The sequence below is a fragment of the Phalaenopsis equestris genome, unplaced genomic scaffold (assembly GCF_001263595.1).
Source record: "Phalaenopsis equestris unplaced genomic scaffold, ASM126359v1 Scaffold000002, whole genome shotgun sequence".
Taxonomy (NCBI): Eukaryota; Viridiplantae; Streptophyta; class Magnoliopsida; order Asparagales; family Orchidaceae; genus Phalaenopsis; species Phalaenopsis equestris.
In genome coordinates this window covers 26,133,013-26,145,744 of record NW_018164444.1, presented here as the reverse complement: position 1 = coordinate 26,145,744, position 12,732 = coordinate 26,133,013, and the positions used below count along the sequence as shown (strand labels likewise).

At 38.3% G+C, this 12,732-nt stretch overlaps 1 protein-coding gene across 1 annotated transcript in view; it reads right to left on the bottom strand.

The window, feature by feature from the left end:
• Positions 1 to 9,444: 9,444 nt before the first annotated feature.
• Positions 9,445 to 12,732, bottom strand: part of LOC110017814 (monocopper oxidase-like protein SKU5) — a gene marked incomplete at its 5' end in the record, with an annotated part of 38,231 nt that continues 34,943 nt past the window's right edge. The window contains 2 exon segments of the mRNA XM_020714926.1: positions 9,445 to 9,900; positions 10,216 to 10,415. Coding sequence (XP_020570585.1) covers positions 9,768 to 9,900; positions 10,216 to 10,415 — 333 coding nt within the window.

Genomic DNA, 12,732 nt, shown 5'->3' with positions numbered 1-12,732 from the left:
AAATTAACGAGCCGAACACGAGCTTCTTAACGAGTCGAACACGAGCTGTTCGCGTACAACGGGCCGTTTTGAGAGCCCTATCTGTACACTTATATTACATGTGTTATGTTAAACTATACAAGAAATGTTGTATAGTTTAACATAAGAAACTATACAATATTTAAGCATTTCCTATGTTTGCATAGAGATGTTGTTGTCGGGTGCATTCAAACTTATAGTACTGTATTTAATTACTTTATTTTAAAAAGAGAAAAAAAAAAAAAAAAACTTATAGTAGTGTATAAACTATATTAAATTTGTGTCTATACACTTATATTATATTTAAAGAAATGTTGTTGTCGGGTGCATTCAAGGAGTTTGATTCTTCCTTGAAATGGACATATTATGTGTGTAGGATTGGGTTCTTAAATGGGTTATGTGAAAGCCCCTTTCACCTTTTCCAGTGACGAATATGATGCTTATAAAAATGACATTATTTACTTTATTTTAAATGTGGGATGGCATCAGCTTCTTTGGAGAAGATGATTACATAATTCGTCTAGAAGGAAGGGAGGGTTGCCCCACGGGTTGATTGAAATATATTATTTATCCGGGGATTTTCATGTCATGTAATTATTACTTAGAAATTGAGTGCACGCAAAAATATATATATATATATATATATATATATCAGTATAAATTTGGTGTCAATTTTATGGTTTAAAAAAGAATGACGTGGTAAAAGTGGGCTTATTGAAAAATGACCTGATGATCTATAGGACCGATCAGTTTATGCTAACGAGAGATCATTCGAATTGACTCAACATACACGTCCAAATGATACTCTCTACCCGATGGCTTAAGTTTTACTCAGCCGACAAGCATTCACTCGTCGAGAATTGAGGATTTACGACCGGGGCAAGGATTCTGACCGACTAATATCAATCGACCAGATCGGTCTCTCTGACTATCTTCAGAAGTCCAGCTGGTCATCTTTGCCTGAAAGGTCAACCGGCCGATGGTCCCTATCCAACAGGCCGATCGACAATATTAATCGTCTCACCTTGTCGGCTTTGCAGACCGAGTCGAAGGACTGCGAGTCTTCGGGCCCAGAGAAGTGTAATCCCTAGAATAATCTGTAGAACTCTCATTAAAGCAGGGTTAAAAATAAAAATTTCCTTTTTATATAAGAGGACTTTCGGCTCTTTCTCTTCTCTCATGTTTCTAAAATATTTGAATAAATAAAAAGGGTCACAAGAGTCCAGAAAAACTCTAGTTTTACTCGAGAGGGCAAGTAGTTGTGCACTCCTCTCCCTCTCTTCTTTTTTTCTCTTCAATTCCCTTGATTTAAACGCTTTATTCCTTGGGCGTGTCTCTGAGACAAATTTAGATTTAACATCTAAAAGTTGCAGTGTACATGAAACATGAAACCAACAAGAAGAAGAGCCACACCAAGGAGGGGAAGCCTACCACAGAGACACTCCTAGCATGAAGTACGTCAAAGAGTTCATGCAACAACAGTATCAGGAGCCTAAAATCATGTTTCCATCATCTTTTGAGAGGCTTTGACTATGAGGCGAGAATCACAACCTTGAAATGGATAACCGACTCCCCATGATCAGAGAACTCCCCCAGGGAAAGCCGACCAATGGCACCTCGACAAACTCTCAGCCTACACCGAACGACCAACGTTAATCCAAGAACAGGCCTTGGGTGCGAAGAATACATTTGCCACCAAATTTTTTAGGGCCGATAGAGGGGACTTAAATCGAGGCCCTACCATAATTGTCTAATCGAGACTCTAGGAACTCAAGGAGTTCATATAATTTGGCAACTAGTCAACACTCGGGGAACTCAAAACTAACAACAACACAATATATCAAATTAATAGAAATTATTTTGAAGTCCTATAGAGGTGCAAGACGCCTGATCGATACAACTTTGAAGCTTGATCGACAACGGTGATTAACATGTGTTCGTCAAGCCACATAAAAATTGAATCAATGCCAAACATAAAAAATCCTATCTTATAGCTCGGCACATGCATAGCTCTAGATGTGATTCCCCCTCATCAACGACAAGCTCTACGTTGAGTGGCATGAAAATCATCTTCACAGTGAGTTTCGACGATTAAACCCGTGAAGGTAGTGACAAAATCTATGTCTAACAAAAGGTGAGACCCGACCAAGGTGACTAATTAACCAAGCAAAAGAGATATGAAGGGAATAAGACTTGAGTCGGGTAGTTGATACAAGTCAAAATAAAAAATAAAAAAAATTCTCAAAACCGAATGTTTCACTATGCACAACATCATAAGTAATCAAGCGTTAAAGTAAAATACAGTAAAGGTAAAGAGATATCTAAAAAAAATAAACAGCTTCAATTATAAGAATATTTTTTACAATTTTTTCTTCTGTAACAAAAGTAATCGGTTGTAACTGAGCAAAGCAAAAAAAAATTTCTTAATTACAATAATAAAAGAGAGAAAGAAAGAGAAGGCATAAGTGGCTTCTGATCCAAGATCAGTACCACCTTCGTCTCCAGCCGCATCTTCAGATTTTTCGATGTCACCATCTCTGTTGGAGAGGATGATGGCAAACTACTTCAAATCGACCCACTTGGGGTGACCAAGCCTTCTTTGATAAAATTGTTGGCGACCAAGGAGATGCCCGTCTAGAGTTGCTGAGAGAGCTCCTTAATGTGCTCCTCATCAGTCATCATCTAGGCCATCGTTGCCTTCAATCTCTCATTCACTTTCTCCGAGGAGGACACAATTTCCTCGTGTTACCTCACCTTCTTCAATGAACTCCTAGTCAAAAGCTTCAACATCTTCTCCGTCCAGATGAACCTCTGCTCCACCTCTCGTATCTGAGCGACTGCCTTTTTCTCCTCCATATGGTGGAAGGCCTTAAACTGAAAGTGGGCAACCGTCCACACCATCAAATGCTATTGATCGCCGAGTGGACCAAGGTTCGGGCCTCCCAGCCTCCTCAGTAGCTCCTCGAAGAAGTTTGATAGGACCACTTCCACAAGAAGGCACGAGTAGTTCATCTCCTCGGACTTCTCCATATACCAATCTGACTTAGTGTCTACCATGGAAAAGCGCCTGACAAAGCTCAAGCAAACATTAGGGTCCTCCTCTGTGGAAGGAACCCACCTTAGAGTAAAGCCCTTACATTTCAGCTGAGGAAGAGGAGGTGGGGTGACATCCTCGGTGGGAGCTTTTCCCTCCCAGTGGGGAGTGTCTTCTTCCTGGTGATCAAACTCTACCTCATCATCGGCTTGATGTCGGAATTTGACAAAGGTATGGGTGAAGGTCGGTTTGCCTCTCCTTTTGATCTGGCAACAAGGAAGGGAATGCTGGGAGGCTTGGCTAAATCCCTGACTTTGACTAAAGATGCATTTTCTTCCTCTCGATAAACCAGAAGAAACTCGGTGTCTTAGGGGAGCCTTCCCAGCGAACTCTGAAAGTCTCAAAACCTAATAAAGAAACCTTCCCTCTGTCAAAGTTGATCCCTTTGACGTTTTTCTTCAGTCACATAAGCTAGAATCTAGAGCCCACCAAGAACATTGTGTGGCTATACCAACTGACCTGGAAGTTGAAGAAGGAGGAGAAGAGGTTGGTTAACCACGTGATAGAAAATCTCTGGAGGAAGCCAACAAACCTCATTATGGTGGTGATAGAATTAAGCATAACCAAAACAGGGATGACACCATAGCAGCTCAGGACTGCCCAAAGCTCCTTGCAGAAAGGCAACCTCAATCCACACTTAAATTTATCAAATAGAAGATCAGATCATTTCCATAATTTTTTGTCGCTCGGTCAGTATTCATGACAACATGCAATACAGCAGACTTGTCATACACACGTGACTCATGGAGCAACTCCACCTGACATGCCGACAGAGTGATCTCTTCCTCGACCGGCATGGAGCCAAAGAGTTCTTGGGAATATTTGGACACCATGAAAATTGAGTTAAAGAAAGAGGCAACTAAGAGAAAGAACTGACAGAGAGAATTCAAGAAAACAAAACAGTTGCAAGAGATTTCTCATGCCATTAGTCTATTTACATAGAATGGAGTAAATTCTAACCATCACAAGGGTATTGTTCTCATTTGCCACTCAAAATTAGAGAAAGGGAGTCATATCACATGCAAAATGAGATATAAAATTTAAATTTTATTTCATAATAAAAATATTTACATAATCTGCTCCTCGGATACCCAGAAAATACTTTATAAGACAATTGGCGGCTGCTTCAGCCGAGACTTGACATCACAAAAATAACCAATTATATCAATGTTCACTGCCTAATCTAGATCTGTGATGTCTATTCTATCAATTTTAGCTTGTATTTGGGTGACCAAAGTTGCCTCCCGAACGGCCAACAAATTCGCTAGCAGAGCTGCTACTTCCTCGCAAAGTACAATTTCATGAGCACGGCTCATGATCACTTCTTTCTCCAACCTCTCTCGCTTATTTAACCACTCAATCAGCAGATGCATCTCAGCCTAAGGAAAACCGACGCCTTGAACAAATGAATCTTCTATTTCGTGCAGCTATTGTTCCATTGGGCTAGGAGATTTTGGTTCATCGGCCACCTTGACTTGTTCCTCCTCTCGGGGACCTTTGCAGCTACTCCAAGGCTTTGCTTGGTGCGGAGCACCCTTGGCAAACCCTCAATCCACTTCAACCTTGGTGACTGAACCAACTCTCACCTCTGTCAAATGGGAGTCAATGGTCACCACTCCATAGATCAGGTCAGCCACATTTAAAGATAATATAAAAAAAAAATTTTAGAAAAAGAAAAATTCATTTAATGAATATACATGCTCTGCACCCATGAACCAATCCCATTCTAAAGTTGTAAAGAAGAATTCTTCCTCACTAATCATCTATCCCTCAGCTGGCAAAGAGAGGTCGGTGGCACCCTGCCCGTCGGGTGGCACTGCACGGTTCCCTCAACAACTACTCCCAACGTCCCATGTGGCACCAAAGAACCAACAACTTCTTGATATACTACCTAGAGGGTGGCACTAGAGTCTGAGCAGGAGATAATAGACTATCTAGCCCTTCCTTCCGGCAGCCACCTTCCTCTACTCGGGACATCTCTCTCAAGTGGTTTGTGGTGGCGGTTGAATGTGGATTTTATCAGTGGTGGTGGTTGGAAGTAGAGTTCAGCAGCCTCCAGAGGGGAGGTCGACCTTGGCCAAAGGTGGAGGCGAGCAGTCGTGACTAAAGGTGAAGTCGAGCAGTCATGACCAAAGGCGGAGGCCGGTGGCAACCAGAGGTGGAAGCTAATGGCAGCGATCATTAAGTGTCAAAGATGGGTGACGTATCAAGTAGTGCCCGACAGGTCATGGATCAGTCGGGTTGGCTTATGGTCAAATCGGGTTGGTCGAGCCTTAGATCAGATAGTGAGAGGCGAGAGTGATCCGATGGATGGTGGATAGCCAAGTCGATGAACCGAGGGATGAAGGATTAGGCGGCAGGAGGCAAGAGTGATCAGGTGGATGGCGGCGGCCACATTAGCAATCTGTTGGATGGCGCCGACCATGTCAGCAATCCATGGGATCAGTGGTTTTTCTTTTCCAAAATGTGGTCCTTTTTTGATGATTTTGTGCCTATAAATAGAATAAAAGGCAGAGAAAAAGTTGGAGCCTCCCACATTACAATTGTGAGATCAATGGAGCTCCCTTTTATGTTGTTATTTCCCACCTCGGAGTTTCCCGACCTATTTTTGTTCAATCAATGGAGCTCTCTTTTGCATTGTTTTTGCCCACCTTAGAGTCTCCAAATTTATTTTTGTGTGATAAATGGAGCAACCTTTTTTGTTGATGTTACCCACCTCAAATTCTCCCAACCTACTTTTGTGCGATTAATGAAGCTCCCTTGGCCTACTAATTGGAGTTTTTTGGTCTATTTTTATGTGATCAACAGAGCTCCCTTGGCCAACTAACTGGAGTCTTTCGACCTGATGTTGTGGTTTCTAGATGAGATTTCCTACGTTGTTGTTATGCTTTATGGAGTAGTTTTTTGCATTACTTTTGGGCTTTCTATAGGAGGTTTCCTAACCTACTATTATGCTTTTTGGAAGAGATTTTTTATATTGTTAAGATGTTAATGTTTGGGGATCTTGTCCCCCTAAAATTAAGTGAAAGTACCATAACTCATAGGAGGCGGCGTCTATACCTTTTGAAGATAAGCTGACCTTTGCTCAAGGGCATTTAATACTAAGCTTACCATGATCTACTACATCTTTGATGATCACAAGAAGCTGGACAACTCTCGTAAAGTACACATTATTATTGGTAAATCAGTTAGTGAAATGCAGAGACCAAATATCCTCGATGAAAATTCTTTCTCAGTGACATCGAGAACTGATGGATAGTCAATAAGAACAGAGGAAGACACGGGCAAAATTTGATTAGAGTGTAGAGACCATGCAGGTTTTTCAAGCGAGAATGTTTGCTCTTGAAGAGTAGAATATAAAATTGTGATCCCATCACGAGAATTTTGTCAACGCTTTAGATGATGGGTTTACCGATTGTAATGTTAAACTTTATCCTATCTCAAGGGTAGGTCTTTTATCCAGATCATCCCTTTTTGAAATACTCATTGATATGGATGGCCTCCACAAGCTTGGTCATTGAGACTCTCGGTGAAGTCGCCTTCAGATTCTCGTGATATTTTAGCAATCGCTCATTGTGAAGAGTCGGTTGTCGGTCAGGGTATTGAGCATGATCCCTCCACTGTAGCTCTAGTCAGTCCCCCTGTTGTCCCAGGGTGGCCAATTGTCTCTGTATGTTGAATGAATGGAAGGACACAAGTCTTCCCTCGGTCTTCATCTATCGTCACTAGGAGCTCTCTTCTACAGACAACTGGTGACTGGGTCCTCTCTGGTGAAAGCATGAGTGGAATTGTACTGCTCGGTTGATATGATTGTTGGACAACTCCAACAATTCAGCTAAGGTCTTCAGTTGTTGAAGTCCTAAGATGTAGTGGAATGGTCTCTCCTTCAGCCCATAGGCAAGGGCGGCATGTGCTACTACGAGTTTTAGGTCCCACACCTCTGACATCTTCATTTGGAATCAATTGACAAACAAGTAAAGACTCGCTTTCCCCAGCCTGATCTACAACAAAGCTTGTGAACTCTTTTATAGCTTGTGGGGCGCTGACAAACTGTGCCTTGAACATCCTTTTGAAATCCGTAAAAGAGATAATAACCTCAATCGACAAGCCATTGAATCACATGACGGCCGACTCCCTCAGCATTGTGAGGAACAATCGACACTTCAACACATTTGTGAATCTTCAACAGGAAACGATCAATTTGAAAGATATTTTGTGATCATTCAAATCAGTCTGACCCTTGTACCATTCTAGAGTAGAAATCTTGAATCTCTCCAGAGGCTCAGTTTCATAAATTTATCGAGAGAATGCATTCTCTAGCTAGTGAGGTACTTCAGTTTGCCCAAATTGTTGTTTGTTCATTGTTGTTGACCCAATGTTGTCTTAATACTAGGAGTCTATTTCTAGGCCATGGATTGCCCTTCCATGGTTGGGCTCCGGTCCTTCTTCTTGAGGTTCTTGCTCTCGAGGGTTCTGCCCCTTCCACGAGTCGCTATTTCTCTGATGGCTTCCATCATTTAGTCTTTCAGTTCATAAATCTGCTGCTAAACAAATTCTCTGACGCATTCCATTTTTGTAGTGTCTCTATTGTGGATTTCTTCTCATTGCGCTACCCTTTTTCTTGTTATCGGCATGATCCACGATCACCACATCTTTTAGGATGTTGAATATAAATTTGTCTGTGAATCACACCCAAGAAATAGAGCCTAAGTCATAAGAAAGATAGAGAGAGTGAGTTAGAGTTAGAGAGAAATGCACAATAATAAATGGTAATTTGAAAGAAGTGTGTAAACTTTTATTCATGAAATGCTCTTCTATTTGTAGAGAAAATAGGGTATGATATATGAGGTTACAGTTATAACATTGTTTTAATAGGGGTTGTACAATTATTATTGGTATTTTACAAATGTGAGCCTTTAATTCGGCCCTTCTTTGACTCGATCAGCCAAACCTAGCCAGTCTCAGTTCTTCGGGAACTATATTGAATTAGGTTATCAGTCGTCCTTCGATGTTCTTCGGGTCGATAGAACTTAACTCGATCGACAATATTAATCTGTCTATCGACCATCGATCCCAGGATAAAGAACTCATGTCTGAGGAATAAATCTAGACTAACAGACATAGGGTACATTATCATAATCCAATAAGTAGCTCACTCCTTGACAAAGGATCCTTCAAAATGTTATGTTCAGTGCATTGTGTTCAATTCTAAACCCCAGGCAAGGAACTGCAGGGGTGCTTGTGAGATGGTCGGCGATGTTAAATTCTTACTTCTAGTCGTATTATGACAACAAATATATTGATATTTTTGCTTGATTCGATAGGCTTTTGGTCTTTGGCTCGAACGGTTTTCACTCGCTCGGTTGGCCTTCAAGTACGATTAATAATAAAGGTTGCACCTAACTAGACAAGTCTTCTAGTATTATGCTAGTGAACTTGCTGATGAACTTTTAGTCTTCCGCCCACGGGCCCTAGACCTTCCGCTCGTTGGTCGTATAATATTATGCTCCTTTGTACCTATCATCCATGAGATTTTCTTGAAATTCATGCACGCACTCATCTGATGTAAAATTATGTACATAGCACCCAAAATATTGCTATTTACAAAATCTAACACCGACGTAATATTTTCGTACTACCGAACTACTGTATTTATGTGTGCCACAATCAAACCATTAATAATTTGATAAAAAAAGAAAAATATGAGTTGGGAGTTTTATCATGAATTTTGATATTTGAGTGAGAATTTAAAAATTGAATGAAAGAGGAGGCAAGATTTGTAAATAGCAATGTTTCGGGTGCTATACTGCTGTGTATGTAATTGGACCTTCAAAAAAAAAAACTCTGAAATAAATTAGAGAAACCACCATTCACCTCAAATTTTACCACAGTACAAAGCACTGATTGTACTTGTCCTATAACACACGGGAAGTCATTTGTTTATTTTTTTTTTCGTACTTGTCCTATAACACACGGGAAGTCATTTGTTTATTTTTTTTTTCCCCTTTTTTTTTCATTTTAAATAAGATGAAAATCTCCAGAAAAAGGTCAAAATCCTCACAAATCAGCTGAGGGAAAAGCACTCACCACCCATTTAGTTGCCCTCCAATCTCCATCAAATGAAGAATACTTTCTGCATGTCCATTTACAGAAAAGCAACAGAAAAAGTAATGTTGTTTAACTCAAGAAAAGCTAAGATTAATCTTCTTTACAGCTAAATATTGCCCAAATATCTTTCCCTTGCAGCAAATAGCCCATAGAAAAGCAAAAAATCTGATGTGATGAATGAGAATTAAAATTTAATTTTTTTCTTAATGTTTTAAATGAGAATTAGGAACATATTAGCAAAATGCAAGGCTTAAACAGATGGTACACCTCAACCTTAGTGCTGTTCAAATACAAGACAAAACAGCTCTTCTATCTATTACAACATTACACAATACAAATAAGCAAGCACATGCATCTAACTCACCCTAAAGCACTACTTTCATCTCCATTCCTTGCGTTTTCATTGCACACAATACAAATTTAATGAATGCAGCAAGAGCAGGAAGAAAACTCAACTTACCTCCAAATTAATGCACTTACAAAGTTGTATCAAGTCCAAAAGCCTAAACGGTTCTTCTGTTTAGATGAATACTTAGAATCTTCGCTATCAGAATAGATTACCATGGCTAGAGATGTTGAGAGGGAACAAGGATAGCCATATAATAATGAGGCCAAATACAATTATACTTGATGAGGATAAGACTGATGCTTCAGAATATTTGAATTTATTGGACTGCTGTCTGCAAGGGAAAAACTCAAATCAATCCACGAGTAAGCAAATAAGATAAAGAAAAATCTACATAGATACCACTTAACACTTAATTCTTTTGTATTTACATATCTAACACATAAATTTCAATTTTACATATGTGCCACCTTACCCACGCATGAAAAAGTGTATTCAGCTTTTTCAAAAGTGAAAAATAGTGGTATTTTTGAAGTGATATGAAAGATTTTGGTGGTATAAATGTAAAAAGTAAAAATTAGGTGAATGAAAATTAAATGTCATTTCCAAGCTCGAAATACAAATATATATTATGTTAGAGCTAACTTACTTCTGTAAGGTTGATAGAGAGCCACAAAAAATAGCATTATCGGGCAAAGGAAGCTCTGTTTTGTTCGTAATCTCTGGATTCACCACAGTTACATATACTTCTTGTCCAAGGTACCAAGAATCCAGGTTCTCGGATCGAAGATTCCATATGCCCACATTGTCTAGGGAGACAAGTATGGCTGTCCATGCACCAGGGAATACCTGCAGTTTAGGTTATGCAGAACTAGGTAAGACAATAGAGTTGCATCCAGGGGCGGAACCAGCTTCAATGTTAAGGGTGACAAAATTATCAAATGTTAAATTTTTTTTTAGATATAAGGTGAAAAAATTTATTCAGAGTGGGCAAAATTACTGAAGTGACTAAATTATATAAAATAAATAAATAAATTTTCTATCATTTATAGCAAAATCTCAAATTTGAAGGTGGAAAGTTGCCAACTCTGGGCTTAACCTAGGTCCGTCACTGGTCATATCTGCTAAATAAACCCATTGCTTTCGGGTAATATGAAAGCCAAAAGTAGAGGTACAATAAGTGAAATTGAGTTACATGAAAGCTACAAGAAGGGTTATTGAAGTAAACAAGTGGAGCACCATTCAGTTTCTGATGGCAACTTCTAAAGACACCAAATTTGACTGGCCGCACCAAAAAGGCAGATGGCAGCCCCATAACTAATTGGTGGACATACGGTCACTAAACGCAAAGCAGGAAAAAAATAAACAGGAGAATAATGTTTCTTCGAATCATTAACTTTGCTAATGTAATATTTTAAAATTCTTTTCCAGATATAATATTTTTTTAATAATGAATTCTTGAAGTTAAACTACCTTAAGAGATATATGTAGTTTTTATTCAAATTCAAAGAGCCGCAAGCCAAAAACAAGCCATGATAAACGGATCTAAGCAATTACTACGTGAAGTTTTGATCATAGTTGTTAAGAGTTTGAGAGAAAAAATAAACTTTGGTGTGATATCTAAAATGAAAATGAAAAATCACACCAAAGATCATTGTTAGTGTTGAAATTCAGCTGAGATGATATCAGAAAAGAAGAATAGCTGACGGTAGGAAGAAATGAAAAATATAGTGAACTATGAAACACGGACACAGACACAGAGACACGAAAAAGATCCGACGACGCAACATAATTGCAAAAAAATAGGACACGATACCACATGAACACATTTTTTTATATTTAATAAATTATTAATATAAATATATATTCTTAATATTTTCTACTAAAAACATTACAAAACAACAAATGCAACCATTAAGAAAATTTTATAATAATAAAGTTATTTTTGGCAATATCAAAATTACATTCAAAATATCAAAAAATTATCAAAACACTTAATATCAATGTCATCCATAATAAAATGAAGCAGAATATAACAACATGCCAAAATATAACAACATAATTATTACTAATTGGAGTTAAGGCAATCAACGGTGGTGTCATCATTTGTGCTAGCTTCATTGCCCTCATCAATGGCACATTCACCTTTATCAACGAAAAACACTATTTCTAAGGATGACTCGTCAAGAGAAAGATTAACTTCAAGAATTAAAATATCATCCGACGTAGCTATCTTCACCAACATCCCATAATTTTGTCCCCTTGAGGATATTATGGGCTCCTCCTAGATAGAACACAAAGATTAGTATGAACAAGTACCAAATCTTCACCTTGTTTTGGAGTGATTTTGTTCCTCTTAAGCAAATTGATAAAAAAACATGAATTACAGTTTCTTTCACAACAAAAAGATAAACAAGTTTGAGCCAACAAATAGAAAGCTAAGCTTTGCAATTGTAGGTAACTTGCTCCATAAACCATCTACTATGTCTTTCCATCCATAATAGCTCTAGAAGCTATGGAGTCATGATTTGTGAAACCACCACTTAATTCAAAGAAATCAGCAAACTCCAATTTAGAAGAAAATTCACTTTAAGTGTTTATTTCTCTCAATTGATATATTTATATCCTTATGTGGAACAACACGATTTGGAGCTCCACTTAGCCTGGCTGAAATACCTAATTAAAAATGCACTTATAAGTGGCAAAATTAATACAAGTTAGGATTAATAAAAAATAAAAATCAAATACATTGGATTGAGAGAGTGAGCTAAACAATGAAGATGTGTGTTGTTTTAATTTTATCTTTCTACTCAAATCTCATATATACTTATTAAAATTGGAATCTTCATTGTTCCTCTTTCACTTTTGTCAATAGATACTATTTTTTAACCTTTTCTATCATAAAATCTCACATATTTTAGACAAGGTGAAGACAAGATATATCTTTATCAGTCAATCTCAGTCTGTCATATATAGATTCTGTAAAATCAATAACATAATTAATTTTATCCCACCACACATCATCCAAAATTTTTTTCCTTCACAAATTTTACTTGTTTATATCATCTTCACGATATATATTCCACTTTTCACTGATCACTATTATTTGTAGTCCTTGTTTTATTGCTTTGAATCTCTCAAGCATAACTATACTTGATGCAAAAAT